This window comes from Tiliqua scincoides, chromosome 5 (assembly GCF_035046505.1).
Source record: "Tiliqua scincoides isolate rTilSci1 chromosome 5, rTilSci1.hap2, whole genome shotgun sequence".
Taxonomy (NCBI): Eukaryota; Metazoa; Chordata; class Lepidosauria; order Squamata; family Scincidae; genus Tiliqua; species Tiliqua scincoides.
In genome coordinates, this window is record NC_089825.1 from 116,095,236 (window position 1) to 116,112,039 (window position 16,804).

General features: G+C 44.4%; 1 protein-coding gene across 1 annotated transcript; it reads right to left on the reverse strand.

Moving 5' to 3' along the window:
* Window positions 1-1,964: 1,964 nt before the first annotated feature.
* LOC136653342 (vomeronasal type-2 receptor 26-like) lies at window positions 1,965-12,935 on the reverse strand. The gene is made up of 7 exons (XM_066630251.1): window positions 12,658-12,935; window positions 11,454-11,745; window positions 6,785-7,636; window positions 6,250-6,477; window positions 4,617-4,743; window positions 3,631-3,633; window positions 1,965-2,875 (listed from the first exon to the last, which is right to left on the reverse strand). The coding sequence occupies exons 1-7, from the start codon at window positions 12,933-12,935 to the stop codon at window positions 1,965-1,967; spliced, it is 2,691 nt and encodes an 896-aa protein (XP_066486348.1).
* Between the last annotated feature and the right edge of the window lie 3,869 nt (window positions 12,936-16,804).

The window sequence follows — 16,804 nt, forward strand, 5'->3', positions numbered from 1 at the left end:
TCCACGTCACTGAAATGGTCCAATGGAAAGGCAGAAGCCAATACGGTTGGTTCCAGCGGCGTTGCAGGAGTTGCCAGAACGTGACTGTGTTCAGCCATGAACTGCCTCAGGGACTCCGGCTCCTGATTTTGCCTCAAGGTTGACTCCTGAAGCCTTTTCTTTAACTGGATGTTTTTTAAAAACATGTTTTTTAAAAACATGGAAATGAAATAGCCATTGATACTCATACTGCTTTTCAACAGCTCTTCCATGAAAATTCTCAGGCTTTTAAACTTTGCAAGTTTGTATAATGAATGAATGAATGGAGTCCTGTTGGAGCCATTACTGAGGATAGCATCTGGTCATCATTAATAGTTAATGATAGTTGCCAGTTTGGATTCTGATTTTTAAGAAATGTTAGATAAATGTAAGTGCTTTTGTGTGTACTTGTATGCATGAACCAAAGAACATGACCAAAATTCATTGGTGCTTTGAAGAAAGATTCAGGTTTCAGGCCAATTAACCTTGCTTTCCTTTCAGGAAAGACATTCATACATTTCATGCAGTATTCTCTCTAAGCCTTGCAGCCACACAGGCATGCAACAGCGCAGCTTGAAAACAAGCCTTGGTTTGTACCCAGTCCTTGGGCTGCTTGGAACTCAGCATTCCTGGAAGTCCAGCAATGACATATGGAGTGCAAAATACCCACTTTCCAGCACCGACATAAGGACAATGCAGTTCCTAGGTAATGAAACAAACATTCCCTTATTTTTTTTTTTAAACATTCCCTTATCTTGAGGAGACCTCAGTGAGTGCCCCCCAACTGTAGGATGCTGCACACATCCCATTGGCACTGCTATGCCAGTGCTGGTAAGTGGGTTAGGATTTGGACCATGGTATCATTGTGGAGTGTCCAGAGGCACTGCTATGCACCTGGGAAACACTGATTCCAGGGCCAGAAATTCTACCATACCATTGATCACACTCTAACATTATGGCACCATAACCATCCAGAAACAAAGAGAAAATAAAGGGCAGTCATGTTGGCCAATCATGAAATAACCAGTCATGTTAGAGAGCAAGAGCTCAGAGCTGGATTGTGGCTGCCCTGGCTCTGGAATATTGAATAGGATTTGGCCTTTATGCTACAGTCATATACAAACTTTCCTGGAATGGGCATTCCAACCCTCACTAGGCTTATGTTGCTCTTGACGACAGCAGAACACAGTTCCATTGTTGTAACTTGTCATGCTGTAACTTGTCATGTGCAGAGTACTGCTGGCAGCCATTTTGGGTCCACTGTCACAAATGGTGGTGGTGTCAGAAGCCTACCTCTGGTAGCTGTTGGCAGGGGCAGGGTGTTGTCTTCTAAGACCCAGAAAAGACCTAAAGTAAAATGAAACCTGGACAAGTGTGTATGGTTGTGAAGACATTAAATAATTTGCAGACATTTTTTTTCCTTGTACTTTGATCTTATTTAAGAACATCAGAAGAGTACCAAGTCCATTTCTGTTTCTGACACATAATGAAAGATATATTCCTGTCTAGTGTCATACGTGATATATTCACAATTTCTAAGAGGCAATAAACAGATCAGATCAGAAACCTTTATTGGCATCACAGTCAACAAATAAAACAAGCAACAACAACAACAACAAAAAACAGCCAATAAAATAGCCTAAATAGAATAGATGACAAAAAGAACAAGTATTTTTATTCTTGATTAGACTCTTCTTGCTGTTCAGATCAGGCTCGAGCACTATAAACAATTCGGGAGGGAAATACAGCCCAATAAACCAGAACCTGAGGACAAAAGAGAGAAGATCTCTCCAGCCATCATGGATTTCTCCACAGAACTAAAGTAGGCTGGAACAAAGGACAACCAAGCACTGCAGAAGTCCAACATGCTGAAAATGATGAATTTGGCTTCACTGAAGCTGTCAGTAACTTCCCAGTCTGGAAAGCCACAATGAAGCTGACACTGGCTAGGAAGCCCAATTGCTTCTCGTTATGAGGTGTTCCCTATTGTTCAGCTCAGGCCTCAGCCAAATAATATAACATTTGGGGAAAAAGATGCAGCCCAGAAGCCCAGCACTGGAGGCTAAGATGGAGAAGACCTCCACAGCTACCATATATTTCCCCTTTGTGCTCAGGTAGGCTGGAATGAAGCATAACCACACACTACAAAAGACCAACATGCTGAATGTGATATATTTGGACTCATTGAAACTGTCAGGTAACCTCCTGGCAAGAAAAGCCACAGTGAAACTGGCAATGGCCAAGAAGCCCATATAGCCAAGGACACAGTAGAACATGGTGGGCAATCCTTCATTGCATCCCAGTACAATTTTGTCATTCATTGAATGCAGGTCAATTTCTGGGAATGGAGGAGAGGTTGCCAGCCACACAGTACAAATGCCTGCTTGAACAAGGAAACAGAAAAGAACAACAGAGTTGGTCACTCTTGTCCCCACCCATTTCCTTAACCTGGACCCTGGCTTGGTGGCCATGAATGCTAGAACCACCATGATGGTTTTGGCCAAAACAGAAGATACAGCCACTGAGAAGACCATACCAAAGGCAATTTGGCGGAGGAGACACGTCACTTTCTGAGGTTGGCCAATGAAGAGCAATGCACAAAGGAAGCAGAGCAGGAGGGAAGAGAGGAGAATATAGGTGAGATTCCGGTTGTTGGCTCTGACTAGAGGTGTTTTGTGGTGCTGGATGAATGTTCCTAGGACAACAATTGTGATGAAGAAAAATGAAAGCGCCAGAATGACCAAACTTGTCCCCAGAATTTCTTCATACGATAAGAAGGTTACAGTCTTGGCAATGCATGCGCTCTGGTCTTTGTTTGGGTAATGATCCACCGGGCATTGAAAACAGTCAGCCATGTCTGAAAAAGAAAAGCTGTTGCATTAGTCCTGCAAACGTCCCATCATATATGTCTCTCTGAGTATTTCCTTTAGTGGAAAAAAAATGGATACTATTATTATTAATCAGTCTAAACAATGTTCTCTCATCGTTTCATTATGATTTTATCCATACTGATGTGCAATGTGGAGGAAATAATAAAAAAAGATAAACCCAAGGAGACTGAAATCACCAGAGAAGACCTGGAGCATGTATGTATGTACCAAAATACCTATGTGTGTTCATTTGTTTGTTTGTTCATTCATATTTTTCTAATACCCTCCAAGGAGTTCAGGATGGTGTACATACTTCTTCTCCTTTTGTCCTCACTACAACCCTGTGAGGTACGTACATGAGGCTGAGAGAAGTGACTGGCCCAAGGTCACCCAGGAAGCTTCATGTCTGAGCAGGGATTTGAACCTGGATTTTCCAGGCCAAAGTACAAGGTATTGACAAGCCCTCCTTCCTTCTGTCTCCTCCTTAAATAAGTACCACTTATTCTTATCCCCTTTGTTCTGCTAATGTCTGCAGTTGGGAATATGTGTGGGAATGTAGCCTCTTGGGATTGGTTCAGGTGCTACCTCAATCTTCTTGGGTTTCTCCCAGTACAGCCACTCAGTAACCAATACTTTGATTTGGTCCTGGAAAAGATGCAGCAGTCAATGCAGCTACCAGAGCAATGGTCCAACAGAGTCATTGCCAAGCCCCTGCAACGACATCAGCAGCTGCATTCTATACCAGCTATAGTTTCCAGATCACCTTCAAGGGCAGCCTCACATAGAGTGCATTGCAGTAGTCTGTTTGCCATGGGCACGGAGCAGTGTGACCAGATCAGAATGACATAGGTACAGTCACAGCAGACACACTAGCCAAAGCTGGGCAAAAGCTCTCCTGGTTACAGTTACAGTTACTTATGAATTCAATAGCAATGGGTCATCCAAGTAGACATACAAGTTGCAGACATCTTCCTGCAGGAGTGGATTCTCATTCAGAGCAGATCTAACACACAAACAGAAGCTTATTAGAGAGAAGCTGATTCACTGAGGGTTCTCACAGTCTCAAATTCCAGACATTCAATATAAATGGGATGATAGACCGTGGGTCTTGTTGGCTAAAATACAGGAGGCCACCATACACTGGTTCAGACACACTACAGAGGGGGAATCCCACCATGTGGATAAAGTTGTATTAGACAGGCATCTCCAAGTGATACCAGTAGATCCCTGCAGATGAGTCATGCTAAGCAAACCTTCAACATTAAAAGATGCCCACCCTAAGGTTGAGAGTTACTTGGCAGGAGAAGCAGCTGAGAAGGAGAAACCACTGGCTGAATAAGATGCCCCCCCCCCAGAACCTACTGACAGCCCTATCCTTTCCCACTTTCCAGTGCAGCTGTGCCAATGGGGTGTGTGTTGCATCCTGCAGTGGGAGGGTAGTCATGGAGACCTCCTCAAGGTAAGGGGACATTTGTTGAATCAGCATGGTTGAATCACCACTGGAAAGTCAGGTAGGATTGGGCTATAATTTAGTAAAAGTGTTGAAATATAATTACTTAAATAATTTAGGACAGTCTCTACATTCATTGTTTAGATGCAATTACAAACCACATCGTAGAAAACACTGAAAAAGGACTACAACTGTAGCTAAAATGAGCTCCATCCCTTGGGTTGATAGATCTGAATTACACACAGTCTGGTGGGAATCTGTACACTCTTCTCTCTCACCCTCTTTGTCAGAGATCTTCCCTTCTGGGCACCGAATGCAGTCATAGCAGCAGAATGGCTTCCCCTCCTTCTTTTTCTTGCTGTAACCAGGTTGACAGTTGTCATTACATACAGAAAGGGGCCGTGCCTAATCCATCAAATAATAAGAGGAGAGATCATCTTCAGAATACTTGTCTTGGGGCCCATCAGGGTATCTGGCTGAAGTAATATGGATAATATTATCCATACATACTAGTGTTACAGAGTAAATACTACAATCCCTTTAATACATAGAAAGAAAAGTACAGGACAGGAAACTATCTTGACAAATGTCGTTAGAACTCCTTAGAGATCGCTTAACTTTTTAAACTTTTTAAAACTTTTATGCTGCTGTATTATTTATTTCCTATTTGCTCTTTTATTGTTATTGCTTAACTTGTTTTATGGTTTTTAATGGTTTTTGATTTGAATCATTATTTTGACATTCTTATGTATTTATGCCTCATTGAAAACTGCTTTGGATGTTTAGAAAAGTGGTACAAAAGACTTTTAAATAAATAAATCATAAATTTGTTACAAGAAGTATTGGGCATTGACTGCAGATCCCAAGAGTAATGCACATTATGCAGGATTGTTCATGAACACAACTTCCCTAACAGCTATGGGTTCCATATATCTAGGTGAACCTATGGCTATGGATTCTAAAGTACTCCATGTATATATGTGAAGAAGACGAAGAAGAAGACAACATAGTTCATGGCATTGTGCAAGGATTTGCTGAGGATGTAGGAAATGTTTATTCCCCACAAACATGCATAAAGATTGCAACTTAAGAGAAAATGAAGTTAATGTCACTGCTGATTGACCAGCAATTGCCACAAACTAAGGCAATCAGATAACTGTCTGCCTTAAGTAGTTCCAACAGTGAAGATAACATCACATCCACAAGCAGCCTATTACATCTCAATACTGAACAGATGACTATTCAGCTGAATTTTGACTCCACTACAGGTTCAGCCTTTTTATACATTGATTTTTTACACACAGATTTGACTCAACACGAATGGCCCCTGCAAATGAGAGGGAATGTGCTGATCCCTGGAGAAGGGGAAAAATGCATCCCTAAAATCAGTTTAAAAAACTGAACAGTCCTTTAACAACAGCCTCCTTAATGAGAGAGAGAGAGAGGGTGCCTGGCTGACAATTCATTAATCCTTCTGTCTCCAGGCAACCCCTCCCTTCCCCCTGAGCACTTGAAAGAAAGGTGATCATTTTGCATTGGTGAAAGGAGGGGTCGGAGTGAAGCCTTTCTAAGAACCTGGAGAGAGACTGATTGAAGGATTGCCATATTAATGACTCTATCTTAACATCACAAAGGTCATCAAGGTTGTTTTTAAATCACTGGAGCAAAGAAACTATGTTTTTAAAATTGATTTGCAATAGTGCGTTTTTTGCCATCCACTGAGTGCTTGAAATGGAACCCACACAAATAATGAGGCTCAACCTGTATTTCCATTTGTGAGTGTGGGAGAAAATCTTTGTTCTCCAAAATGTAGCCTTTCATGTGTGAGAGGTTGATCCAGCAGAGCTCAGTCTTTTCCCCGAGGGGATGTTCATTGCAAGACTTTGCAAACTGTCCACATTCAAGTCCTACCTGATGAAAAAAGCTGTGCCATACGATGGCATCTTCACTAATGGAAAGGGCTTCATCTGGAGGAAACTGAACATCCAACTTTCCAACTTTCACTCTGGCAAAAGATTGGTTTGGAAATGTCACCCAGTTGATGACATCAAATCCCTCTACTACTTCCCCATTGTGGTCAAAGGTCACCTTGTCCCCAGCACTGTTGTTAAATGAAACACGTTTCAGGAAGTGATGGAGCTGAATTTAATCGAAACACAGACACTTTTTGCAAAAGTTGCAACTGAACAAATGAGAGTTGAAATTTTCTTACTGATTATCTATCTATCTATCTATCTATCTATCTATCTATCTATCTATCTATCTATCTATCTATCTATCTATCTATCTATCTATCTATCTATCTATCTGCACCAACACATCTGCCATTATATATCCTGCAGAATAGTTTCTACAAATTCACAACATTGCTTTCCTCTTACATTAAGAAAAGGAAGCAAATGATCTTCTATTATCATTTAATCAATTGGTGTATGATAACCTTTACCTGCCAATGCTGCAGTTTCAGAAACTTCCCACGCTCTCTCGCCTTCATTGCTCTGCTTTTCACTCTAGATGAAAGCATGGCATGGGCAGCATGGGCTATAGCATAGACAGCATTATAGATGCTGTAGCTGCTGCCAGTCATGCTCATTTCAAAGAAAGCCCCAGGTAGGCTTTCCAGCCCTTCTTCTCCAGTGCAGGTATCCCCCTCCTCATTGGCTGGATCTGAGAACAGGCAGCCAAATGCCTGCTCCCAGAAGTCATTGATGAAGCCGTCATCTGTTGCGCTGGAAGGGCGTCTGCTCTGGAGAAACTGCTGAAATCCTCGAGGCTCACTGGAGTGAATGGCAAAGGATATAGCACCATGGATGTCTTGTATATCCACATTCCTTTGGTAGACAAGGGATTTAAATTCCATCTGAGCTGTTAGAAGCCATACTTTCCCCGTTGGCTTTTGTCTCACACCTTCTGCTTCTGACTGATGCAGCAAAAATCTCAAAAATATCATGGCATCAGCTTCTCCATAGAACACTATGGAAGTGACTGTGCTGCTCCAGAGTTTATCATATATTTCCGTTCTCCATGCAAACAATTCAGCAATGTTATCAAAACTTAAATGGGGGTATATGTCTATAAAGTCAAAACAAATGCCATTGTGGGACAATACCGGAAGCATGTTTTGCAGAAACCGGCCTCCAGTCTCCTGGTTGTCAGCAAGGAGTCCAATCCATGTCCACTTGAAATGGAGAAGCAATTGGACAATTCCCATGTGCTGAAGGGCTTCATTTGGCACCATCCAGTAGAAGGAAAGAACTTTGTGGCTCTCGGTCATCACTGGAGCAAACCCATATGAGAACTGAAAGTGCGACACAGAAATTTGCAAACAGAAATTGTTTTGTGTGAGCGTATGCTCGGATGTTCTTTCGTTCAGTCTAATAACATTACAGTCAATAAAACCCACACAATTATGCAATTCAGTTTAGTTGTTTCATTAGGTCCAAGCAGTTATTGTTTGTGCAGAGGTTTAGTTGTGCTTATGGGTGACATGGGAAATACTTTTAAATCTTTTGACACATACGTCCATCATGACACATATGTTCATCATCAGAAAAAGTCCATCATTCTTAGGGATTCTTTGCCTGCTTTCTTGCTCTCAAATTTGAATTTCCCCTCAGCATTTTTGTTTCCCCCTTAAGATATATGAAGATGTTTTCTAGTTGAGAGACACTGTCAAGAAGACATTTTTCAAGGTTTTTTTTTTATTCCCTACTTCTATAGTTTCCCTTTCCAAGTTTGAAGAGACTACCAGACTGAGGCAAAGAGGCAAAGAAGGAAGGCCCATAGCCAGGGAGACAGACCAGGGACAGACTACACTTGTTCCCAGTGTGGAAGGAATTGTCACTCCTGAATCGGCCTTTTCAGCCACACTAGACGCTGTTCCAGAACCACCATTCAGAGCGCGATACCATAGTCTTTTGAGACTGAAGGTTGCCAACTACTTCTATAGCAGTGGTTTTCACACACTTAGCACTAGGACCCACATTTTAGAATAAGAATCTGTCAGGACCCACCAGAAGTGATGTTATGACCAGAAGTGACAATATCAAACAGGAAAATTTTTAATAATCCTAGACTGCAATCCTACCCACATTTACCCAGGAGTAAGTCCCATTTACTATCATTGTTAAAAGAATATACATAATAGCTTGTTAAAAGTACAGGTCTGTAGCATTTCCCAAACTGCAGTCACATACCATGGGAACATCAAGTCTATATTAAAAATAAAATATTGAAATGAATAGGGACCCACCTAAAATTGACTTGTGACTCAGCGTGTGGTTGGTCTGTGGAACTCCTTGCCACAGGATGTGGTGACGGCATCTGGCCTGGATGCCTTTAAAAGGGGATTGGACAAGTTTCTGGAGGAAAAATCCATTATGGGTTACAAGACATGATGTGTATGTGCAACCTCCTGATTTTAGAAATGGGCTATGTCAGAATGCCAATGCAAGGGAGGGCACCAGGATGCAGGTCTCTAGTTATCAGGTGTGCTCCCTGGGGCATTTGGTGGGCCGCTGTGAGATACAGGAAACTGCACTAGATGGGCCTATGGCCTGAACCAGTGGGGCTGTTCTTATGTCCCACCTAGTGGGTCCTGACCCACAGTTTGAGAAACACTGTTCTATCGGGACACACTGGGGCAGGGAAAGGCGGAAGCTCATCTTTTTAGTTTCTCCTGAACTATCAGTATTGGAGTTTGAGTTTTACTCAGTGTTGAGAAAACCAGTGTGGCTTGACACGAGTCGAGTAGCAGAGGCACCGCCTCATGACTTGACTCAAAAAAAGAGTCCTAACGGGGGCACTTTCCAAATCTCCAAGTCATTCTTTAGTGACTCTAATGGACTCGAGTCGAGTCTTCCCCCTTTAAAAAGTCCGCTATGGAAAAAACCAGGCTGCTGCCGAGGGGTGTGTGTGGGAGTTCTCTTTACTCATTCCCTGCTGTCCCTGCCCATCTGTAAACAGGGCAGGAGGGGTGAGAGGGACAGTGAGAGAGTGGGGACAGAAGCAGGGTCAGAAGAAGGGACAGAATGGAGGAGGGTCATGAGCAGCAGTTGCAAAGCTTACCAGGATGACCAGATCCTTTGCAGCGCTACTCAGAAGTAGTCCCACTGCAGCCGGACTTTCAATGAGATTTCCGTCCAGCTTTCCATGTGGTTGGCAAGCGTGCTCTCTTTGAACTCCCTCCCTCCTATCCCTGCCTCCTAAGAACATAAGAACATAAGAACAGCCCCACTGGATCAGGCCATACGCCCATCTAGTCCAGCTTCCTGTATCTCACAGCGGCCCACCAAATGCCCCAGGGAGCACACCAGATAACAAGAGACCTCATCCTGGTGCCCTCCCCTACATCTGGCATTCTGACTTAACCCATTCCTAAAATCAGGAGGTTGCACATACACATCATGGCTTGTACCCCATAATGGATTTTTCCTCCAGAAACTTGTCCAATCCCCTTTTAAAGGCGTCTAGGCTAGACGCCAGCACCACATCCTGTGGCAAGGAGTTCCACAGACCGACCACACGCTAAGTAAAGAAATATTTTCTTTTGTCTGTCCTAACCCGCCCAACACTCAATTTTAGTGGATGTCCCCTGGTTCTGGTATTATGTGAGAGTGTAAAGAGCATCTCCCTATCCACTCTGTCCATCCCCTGCATAATTTTGTATGTCTCAATCATGTCCCCCCTCAAGCGTCTCTTTTCTAGGCTGAAGAGGCCCAAACGCCGTAGCCTTTCCTCATAAGGAAGGTGTCCCAGCCCCGTAATCATCTTAGTCGCTCTCTTTTGCACCTTTTCCATTTCCACTATGTCTTTTTTGAGATGCGGCGACCAGAACTGGACACAATACTCCAGGTGTGGCCTTACCATCGATTTGTACAACGGCATTATAATACTAGCCGTTTTGTTCTCAATACCCTTCCTAATGATCCCAAGCATAGAATTGGCCTTCTTCACTGCCGCCGCACATTGGGTCGACACTTTCATCGACCTGTCTACCACCACCCCAAGATCTCTCTCCTGATCTGTTACAGACAGCTCAGAACCCATCAGCCTATATCTAAAGTTTTGATTTTTTGCCCCAATGTGCATGACTTTACACTTACTGACATTGAAGCGCATCTGCCATTTTGCTGCCCATTCTGCCAGTCTGGAGAGATCCTTCTGGAGCTCCTCACAATCACTTCTGGTCTTTACCACTCGGAAAAGTTTGGTGTTGTCTGCAAACTTAGCCACTTCACTGTTCAACCCTGTCTCCAGGCCATTTATGAAGAGGTTGAAAAGCACCGGTCCCAGGACAGATCCTTGGGGCACACCGCTTTTCACCTCTCTCCATTGTGAAAATTGCCCATTGACACCCACTCTCTGCTTCCTGGCCTCCAACCAGTTCTCAATCCACGAGAGGACCTGTCCTCTGATTCCCTGACTGTGGAGTTTTTTCAGTAGCCTTTGGTGAGGGACCGTGTCAAACGCCTTCTGAAAGTCCAGATATATAATGTCCACGGGTTCTCCCGCATCCACATGCCTGTTGACCTCCTCCCTCTCCCTGAGCTTCTCCACCCAATGGTAAGGCAAGAAACCCCCTTGGCACCTCCCTCAGCCAATGAAAATATCAGAATGCCCATCCTTTGTCCAATGATCATTCGAAGCTTCCATCCTATCAGAGACAGGAAAAGAGAGTCCAGTCCTGTCTCCCCCATTCACTGCAAGAGGAAAACATTAACCCTTTCCTGCCTCCTGGCTGGAACTTTATCCAGTATCTACTACTATCATGTAGTCTGACCACCACAGCAGTGCAATATTGATATGGAACCAAGTCACGCAGCAACACTCATTGACCCAGGAATGAAGATTTTGCAGATGTGCTCCACTTTCTCTGCATGTCATAAATCAACATGGCTAAATCAAAATCCAGTTATAACTGGAACTAATTTTTGTCAATGTGAATGAAGCATGAAATTGTTTCAGCTAAATACAGAGATTTACCCTCACTCCAGCGTGAAGGTATGACACTCGAGGGATGGAGAATGAATTGGACCCATCTAGCTCTAAATGATTAAGTTTTATCTCAAAAAAAAAATATGTGAACTTCCATTCCAGTTCACATGACATAGTACCTGTGGAATATTATAGATGCCCAAAATATCAGCAATCTGTTGTGAGGTCTCAGAGTAAAGTCCCCCGATGACTGCAATGAGGTTGTCCTGGGTGTCACACTTATAGTTGGGGACAAACATGCTCCCTGTGGAAGTAAGTTGCAGTGTCCTGTGATACGTTCGCTTGCCACTGGAATAGCTGTCGTAAATCTGGAAGCCCAGAGTGACATTTGGTAAAATCTGGGAGTTTTCATTGATTTCCTTCATGGCAAATGTCAAAGCCAGGATGTGCTGGTAGTTATTAGTCACCACACTACAATGAAATGGAAATCTTGTGTCACAAAAGCTCATTCTCCCCTTTTGTAAACTTAGCACAGCTGTATTATGCATCTTCATGATTATTGTTCATTGCTGTATTTCTATACCATATAATAGGAAGCAATCCTTAATCCAAACCCTTTAGAAATAAAGAGAAGAATGAAATAAAGAAGGTGACTAGAAGAAGAAATAAAGAGAAGAATATCTGCGCACAACACTCTGTCAGCCTTCAGAATGTGCCATCTGCTATGAGGTCCATATTTACAGAATGATGTATTAACAGAAAGGGCCCAAGCCTGACAGCACAATTCTGTGCATATCTACTAAGAAATAAGTGTCATTTGAATTAATGGAACTTACTCCCAGGTAGGTGTTTATACAATTACAGCCAGGAAGCCCTATCTAATGTAACTACCCAGTGTGGCTTCCATTGCATCCTGTGGGTGGGGTGGCTGTGGAGATCTCCTGGGGGGGGGGGGAGGCCTGTGTTTATTATGAAAATCTCTCTTTAAGCACAAATGATGGCTGACCAAGAGTGAAAGATGATCAATGAGATGAAGGTTGCAATCCTGTGCATACTCACCTGGGAGTAAGCTTCAGTAGTGGGACTTCTGAGCAAATTATGAATACAATTGCACTGGAAGTCATCAGTATAATGTAGAAACAATATATGGGAGAAAACCTGGTGGAATGGAAATAATTGGAAATAGGGAGGTCAAGAAAATGGTAGACAAATCAATATGGAAATGTTTTAATGGAACTGTTTCAAAGCCTCAAAACCACCCAAGCATTTTGTTAAGAAAAAAAGGAATCTTGTTTCTTGAAGCTGTGGCTGTATATCTAGCCTGCTGAAAGGAATGGCTTGCTAAAGAATATTAGCAGGACAGAATCCATATACTGTACCTACATGGCATCCTCAGAGAGTGTTTCAGGTGGTTTTTCATCGAAGGCAACTGAAGTGGAGAGTAAGAAAGCCTGAGAGGCAATGGTACCGATGATGAAATCTCCTGACTGATAATAACTGTGAAGTGGTGGTTGTGGATCCTGGTGTCCACACTTAACATTGTGAGTCTCATACGCCCTGAGGAGCAGCAGTAGAAACAGTGGTGACATCATTCTGATCCCAATTCTGAGAGGAACCTTCCCTGTGAAAACACATTCTTCCATTTCTTCCCAAACCACCATTTCTATACTAAGGCAAGAGACTTGGAGCCTGGCATACAAAACACAAATGATCAGATATAGGCCGGAGGGACCCTTGTTCTAACCCTAACTCTAATTCTGATTGATTATAGGGTACATCATGTGATCCTTCACAGTTTCCCTTCTTAGGGTTGTTATTGATCATTGAAAGTCCACAGAGCATCAAGCAAACAGCAGGACAAATGATGGTCTTTATGGTAATTACAGGGGACTGTGCTAATGGAAGCCATGCATTCTCAGAGGCACTGTTGAAGTGATGTCTGAACAGAAATGTTATGTTTTTGCTACTCTGACCCATAGCAGAAAGGAAAGGCCACCACAAATGATCTCCTATTCTCGTTTTATCTGACTTCTGTGACCGCCTCAAATGCTTCTGGTTTGGGGCAGGCTTGTGTTGTCCGACTGCCTCTACCCCTTATGGGGGTTGACTGTGATAAGTTCACTTGACCCCATCAGGGGTGCAGATTGGAGTCAGGGTGGGAATACCTGACCAGGGATGGGGCAATTGATTGACACCCCCTAGTGAAGCAGCTTCGCGCTACAGAATAGCATGCCTTTCAGTGCTGCAGGTCTCATGTTTTCCTCTTTGTGACCAAGTGGCCCACTCAACCATATCCTTGTCTCACATGTTCATTGAGGAGTGCATGGGCAGTGACGTGCCTCTTACAATCCTGGTCTCTCTTAGGCTCTTGGTGAACCCCTGGCTTTTCTGTGGGTTTTGTGTGTGTGTGTGTGTGGGGGGGGAGATAGCTGTAGCTGGGGTATTGTGTATCTGTGTGGATTGATTCAGTGGTGATTCTGGCCCTGGTACTGCCATGATTGCAGGCTGCCACCCTCCCCCACCAGTCAAACTACTACCTTCCCACTATTGGGCTGCCACACACTTCCTTCTGGAGGCCCAGGGAGGCTGTGCACACCCTTCCTGTCCCTCCGAAGACCTTGTAAAAACCTTGGAGGGCCAAAAAACATCACTTCCGATTTCATGGAGGAAACTGGAAGTGATGTTCTTATGCCCCTAGAAGGTCTTCTGAGGACTAGGGAAGCTTTCTCAGCCCTCAGAAGGCCTTCTATGGGCTTAAAAACATGGCTTCCAGTTTCTGCCATGAAACTGGAAGTGATGTTTTTTAGCCCTTCAAGGCCTTTGGGGAGGGTTGGGGAGCCAGCACGTCCAGGAGAGCCCAGATTGTTGCTGCCCCATCACCATGCCTGTTGAGATGATTTCCAACCAGCAAGCATCAGAGAAGTCTTTTGGAGGGCTTTCAGAAGCACTTCAGATGCACAAGTGGTGGCAGTAGGGTAGTTTCAAAGTGCTCTTGGTGAGCTTATTTTGCATGTCTGTAAGCCTCTTCTAGGTCATGTGTTGCATTCTGGGGTGAGCCAAGGGAGGGGGTCATGCATTTTTAAAATGGACTCCAGTATCCGTGGATATTGGTATGGGGGGGGGACCAAACCCCCACAGATATTAAGGGGCCACTGCACTTTCCATGTGGATTGATTTATGTTGCTAATACATCTTTTTCTGCCGGTTTTGTTTTATTGATTATTGTTCCGTGATTTGGGTTTGCCCCCTCTTCTTTTACAGTAGGTTTTTGTGCTGTGAAAAAAATTAGGATATAATGTGCCATACAAATATTCTTAATGCTCATAACCATGACATATTCCTGAGAGACCTAGAATGTCCAGATGCTGCGTTTCAAACCTCTCCTTTAAAGGAGGCCCTCCCATTCCAAATGGTCACAAGTAGCAATTGGGGGGGGGGGAGAAACCACAGGTATATGGTGAATTACAGCCCAATCCTGAGCTGCCCGGAACGCAGGGCTGCTGCAGTGCCAAAATGGCAGCCCAGCATCCATTGTACCCTAGACAGCCACCGCCACCTCCCTAGGAGAAGGGGATCTTCATTCCCTTCCGCCAAGTAAGAGAAGACGTCTGCAGTAAGGGCTCGCAAACATACCTTATGGGATCCTGTTCAGGATTGGGTCCTTAATCAATTAACTAACTATGCCATCAGTGTGCATGGTGCTTTGCAGTGGAAGAAAACGAAGATTGCTGCCCTGACAGGGTCACAATTTCTTTCCCATTAAAAATATATTGATCATGGTGGCTAGTTCTGGCATGACTTTTGAAATCACGAGCAATCATAGGAACAGGAAGAAGAGCAGGACAGAACAAGTTGTGGAATGAGGGCTGGAAGGGGCCCTGATATTGAAGGCAGCTGTGCCACCAGTATCCCCCTCCCACTGACCTGGGTCCACTTGGACTTCTGACAGCAAATCCCTGGCACAGGTCAGAGCAGAGTAGACCCATTTTGTGACTAGAGGCTTACCCTGGATAACAGAATAAATGTTCCCTTACCTAGAGGAGAATAGTGATTCTGATGAAGCACCACAAAAACCAATGGGACTTAAAATAATCATAACTAACATGCCTGATCTGAGTGTAGTGCTGTTCGATCAGCATTCACTACCTTTGAATGCAAATCAGTTTTACATATGCATGGCTATTTCCAATCTTGTATTGGCAACCTTCAGTCTCGAAAGACTATGGTATCGCGCTCTGAAAGGTGGTTCTGGCACAGCGTCTAGTGTGGCTGAAAAGGCCAATCCGGGAGTGACAATCCCTTCCACACCAGGAGCAAGTGCAGTCTGTCCCTGGTCTGTCTCCCTGGCTATGGGCCTTCCTTCTTTGCCTCTTAGCCTCAGACTGTTGGCAAAGTGTCTCTTCAAACTGGGAAAGGCCATGCTGCACAGCCTGCCTCCAAGCGGGCCGCTCAGAGGCCAGGGTTTCCCACTTGTTGAGGTCCATCCCTAAGGCCTTCAGATCCCTCTTGCAGATGTCCTTGTATCGCAGCTGTGGTCTACCTGTAGGGCGCTTTCCTTGCACGAGTTCTCCATAGAGGAGATCCTTTGGGATCCGGCCATCATCCATTCTCACGACATGACCAAGCCAACGCAGGCGTCTCTGTTTCAGCAGTGAATACATGCTAGGGATTCCAGCACGTTCCAGGACTGTGTTGTTTGGAACTTTGTCCTGCCAGGTGATGCCGAGGATGCGTCGGAGGCAGCGCATGTGGAAAGCGCTCAGTTTCCTCTCCTGTTGTGAGTGAAGAGTCCATGACTCGCTGCAGTACAGAAGTGTACTCAGGACGCAAGCTCTGTAGACCTGGATCTTGGTATGTTCCGTCAGCTTCTTGTTGGACCAGACTCTTTTTGTGAGTCTGGAAAACGTGGTAGCTGCTTTACCGATGCGCTTGTTTAGCTCGGTATCGAGAGAAAGAGTGTCGGAGATCGTTGAGCCAAGGTACACAAAGTCATGGACAACCTCCAGTTCATGCTCAGAGATTGTAATGCAGGGAGGTGAGTCCACATCCTGAACCATGACCTGTGTTTTCTTCAGGCTGATTGTCAGTCCAAAATCTTGGCAGGCCTTGCTAAAACGATCCATGAGCTGCTGGAGATCTTTGGCAGAGTGGGTAGTGACAACTGCAAAGAGGCAGTCACGCAGACATTTCAGCTGGACTTTGGATTTTGCTCTCAGTCTGGAGAGGTTGAAGAGCTTTCCGTCTGATCTGGTCCGGAGATAGATGCCTTCTGTTGCAGTTCCAAAGGCCTGCTTCAGCAGGACAGCGAAGAAAATCCCAAACAAGGTTGGTGCAAGAACACAGCCCTGCTTCACTCCGCTTCGGATGTCAAAAGGGTCTGATGTGGAGCCATTGAAGACAACAGTGCCCTTCATGTCCTTGTGGAAAGATCTGATGATGCTGAGGAGCCTGGGTGGACATCCAATCTTGGGGAGAATCTTGAAGAGGCCGTCTCTGCTGACCAGGTCGAAAGCCTTTGTGAGATCTATGA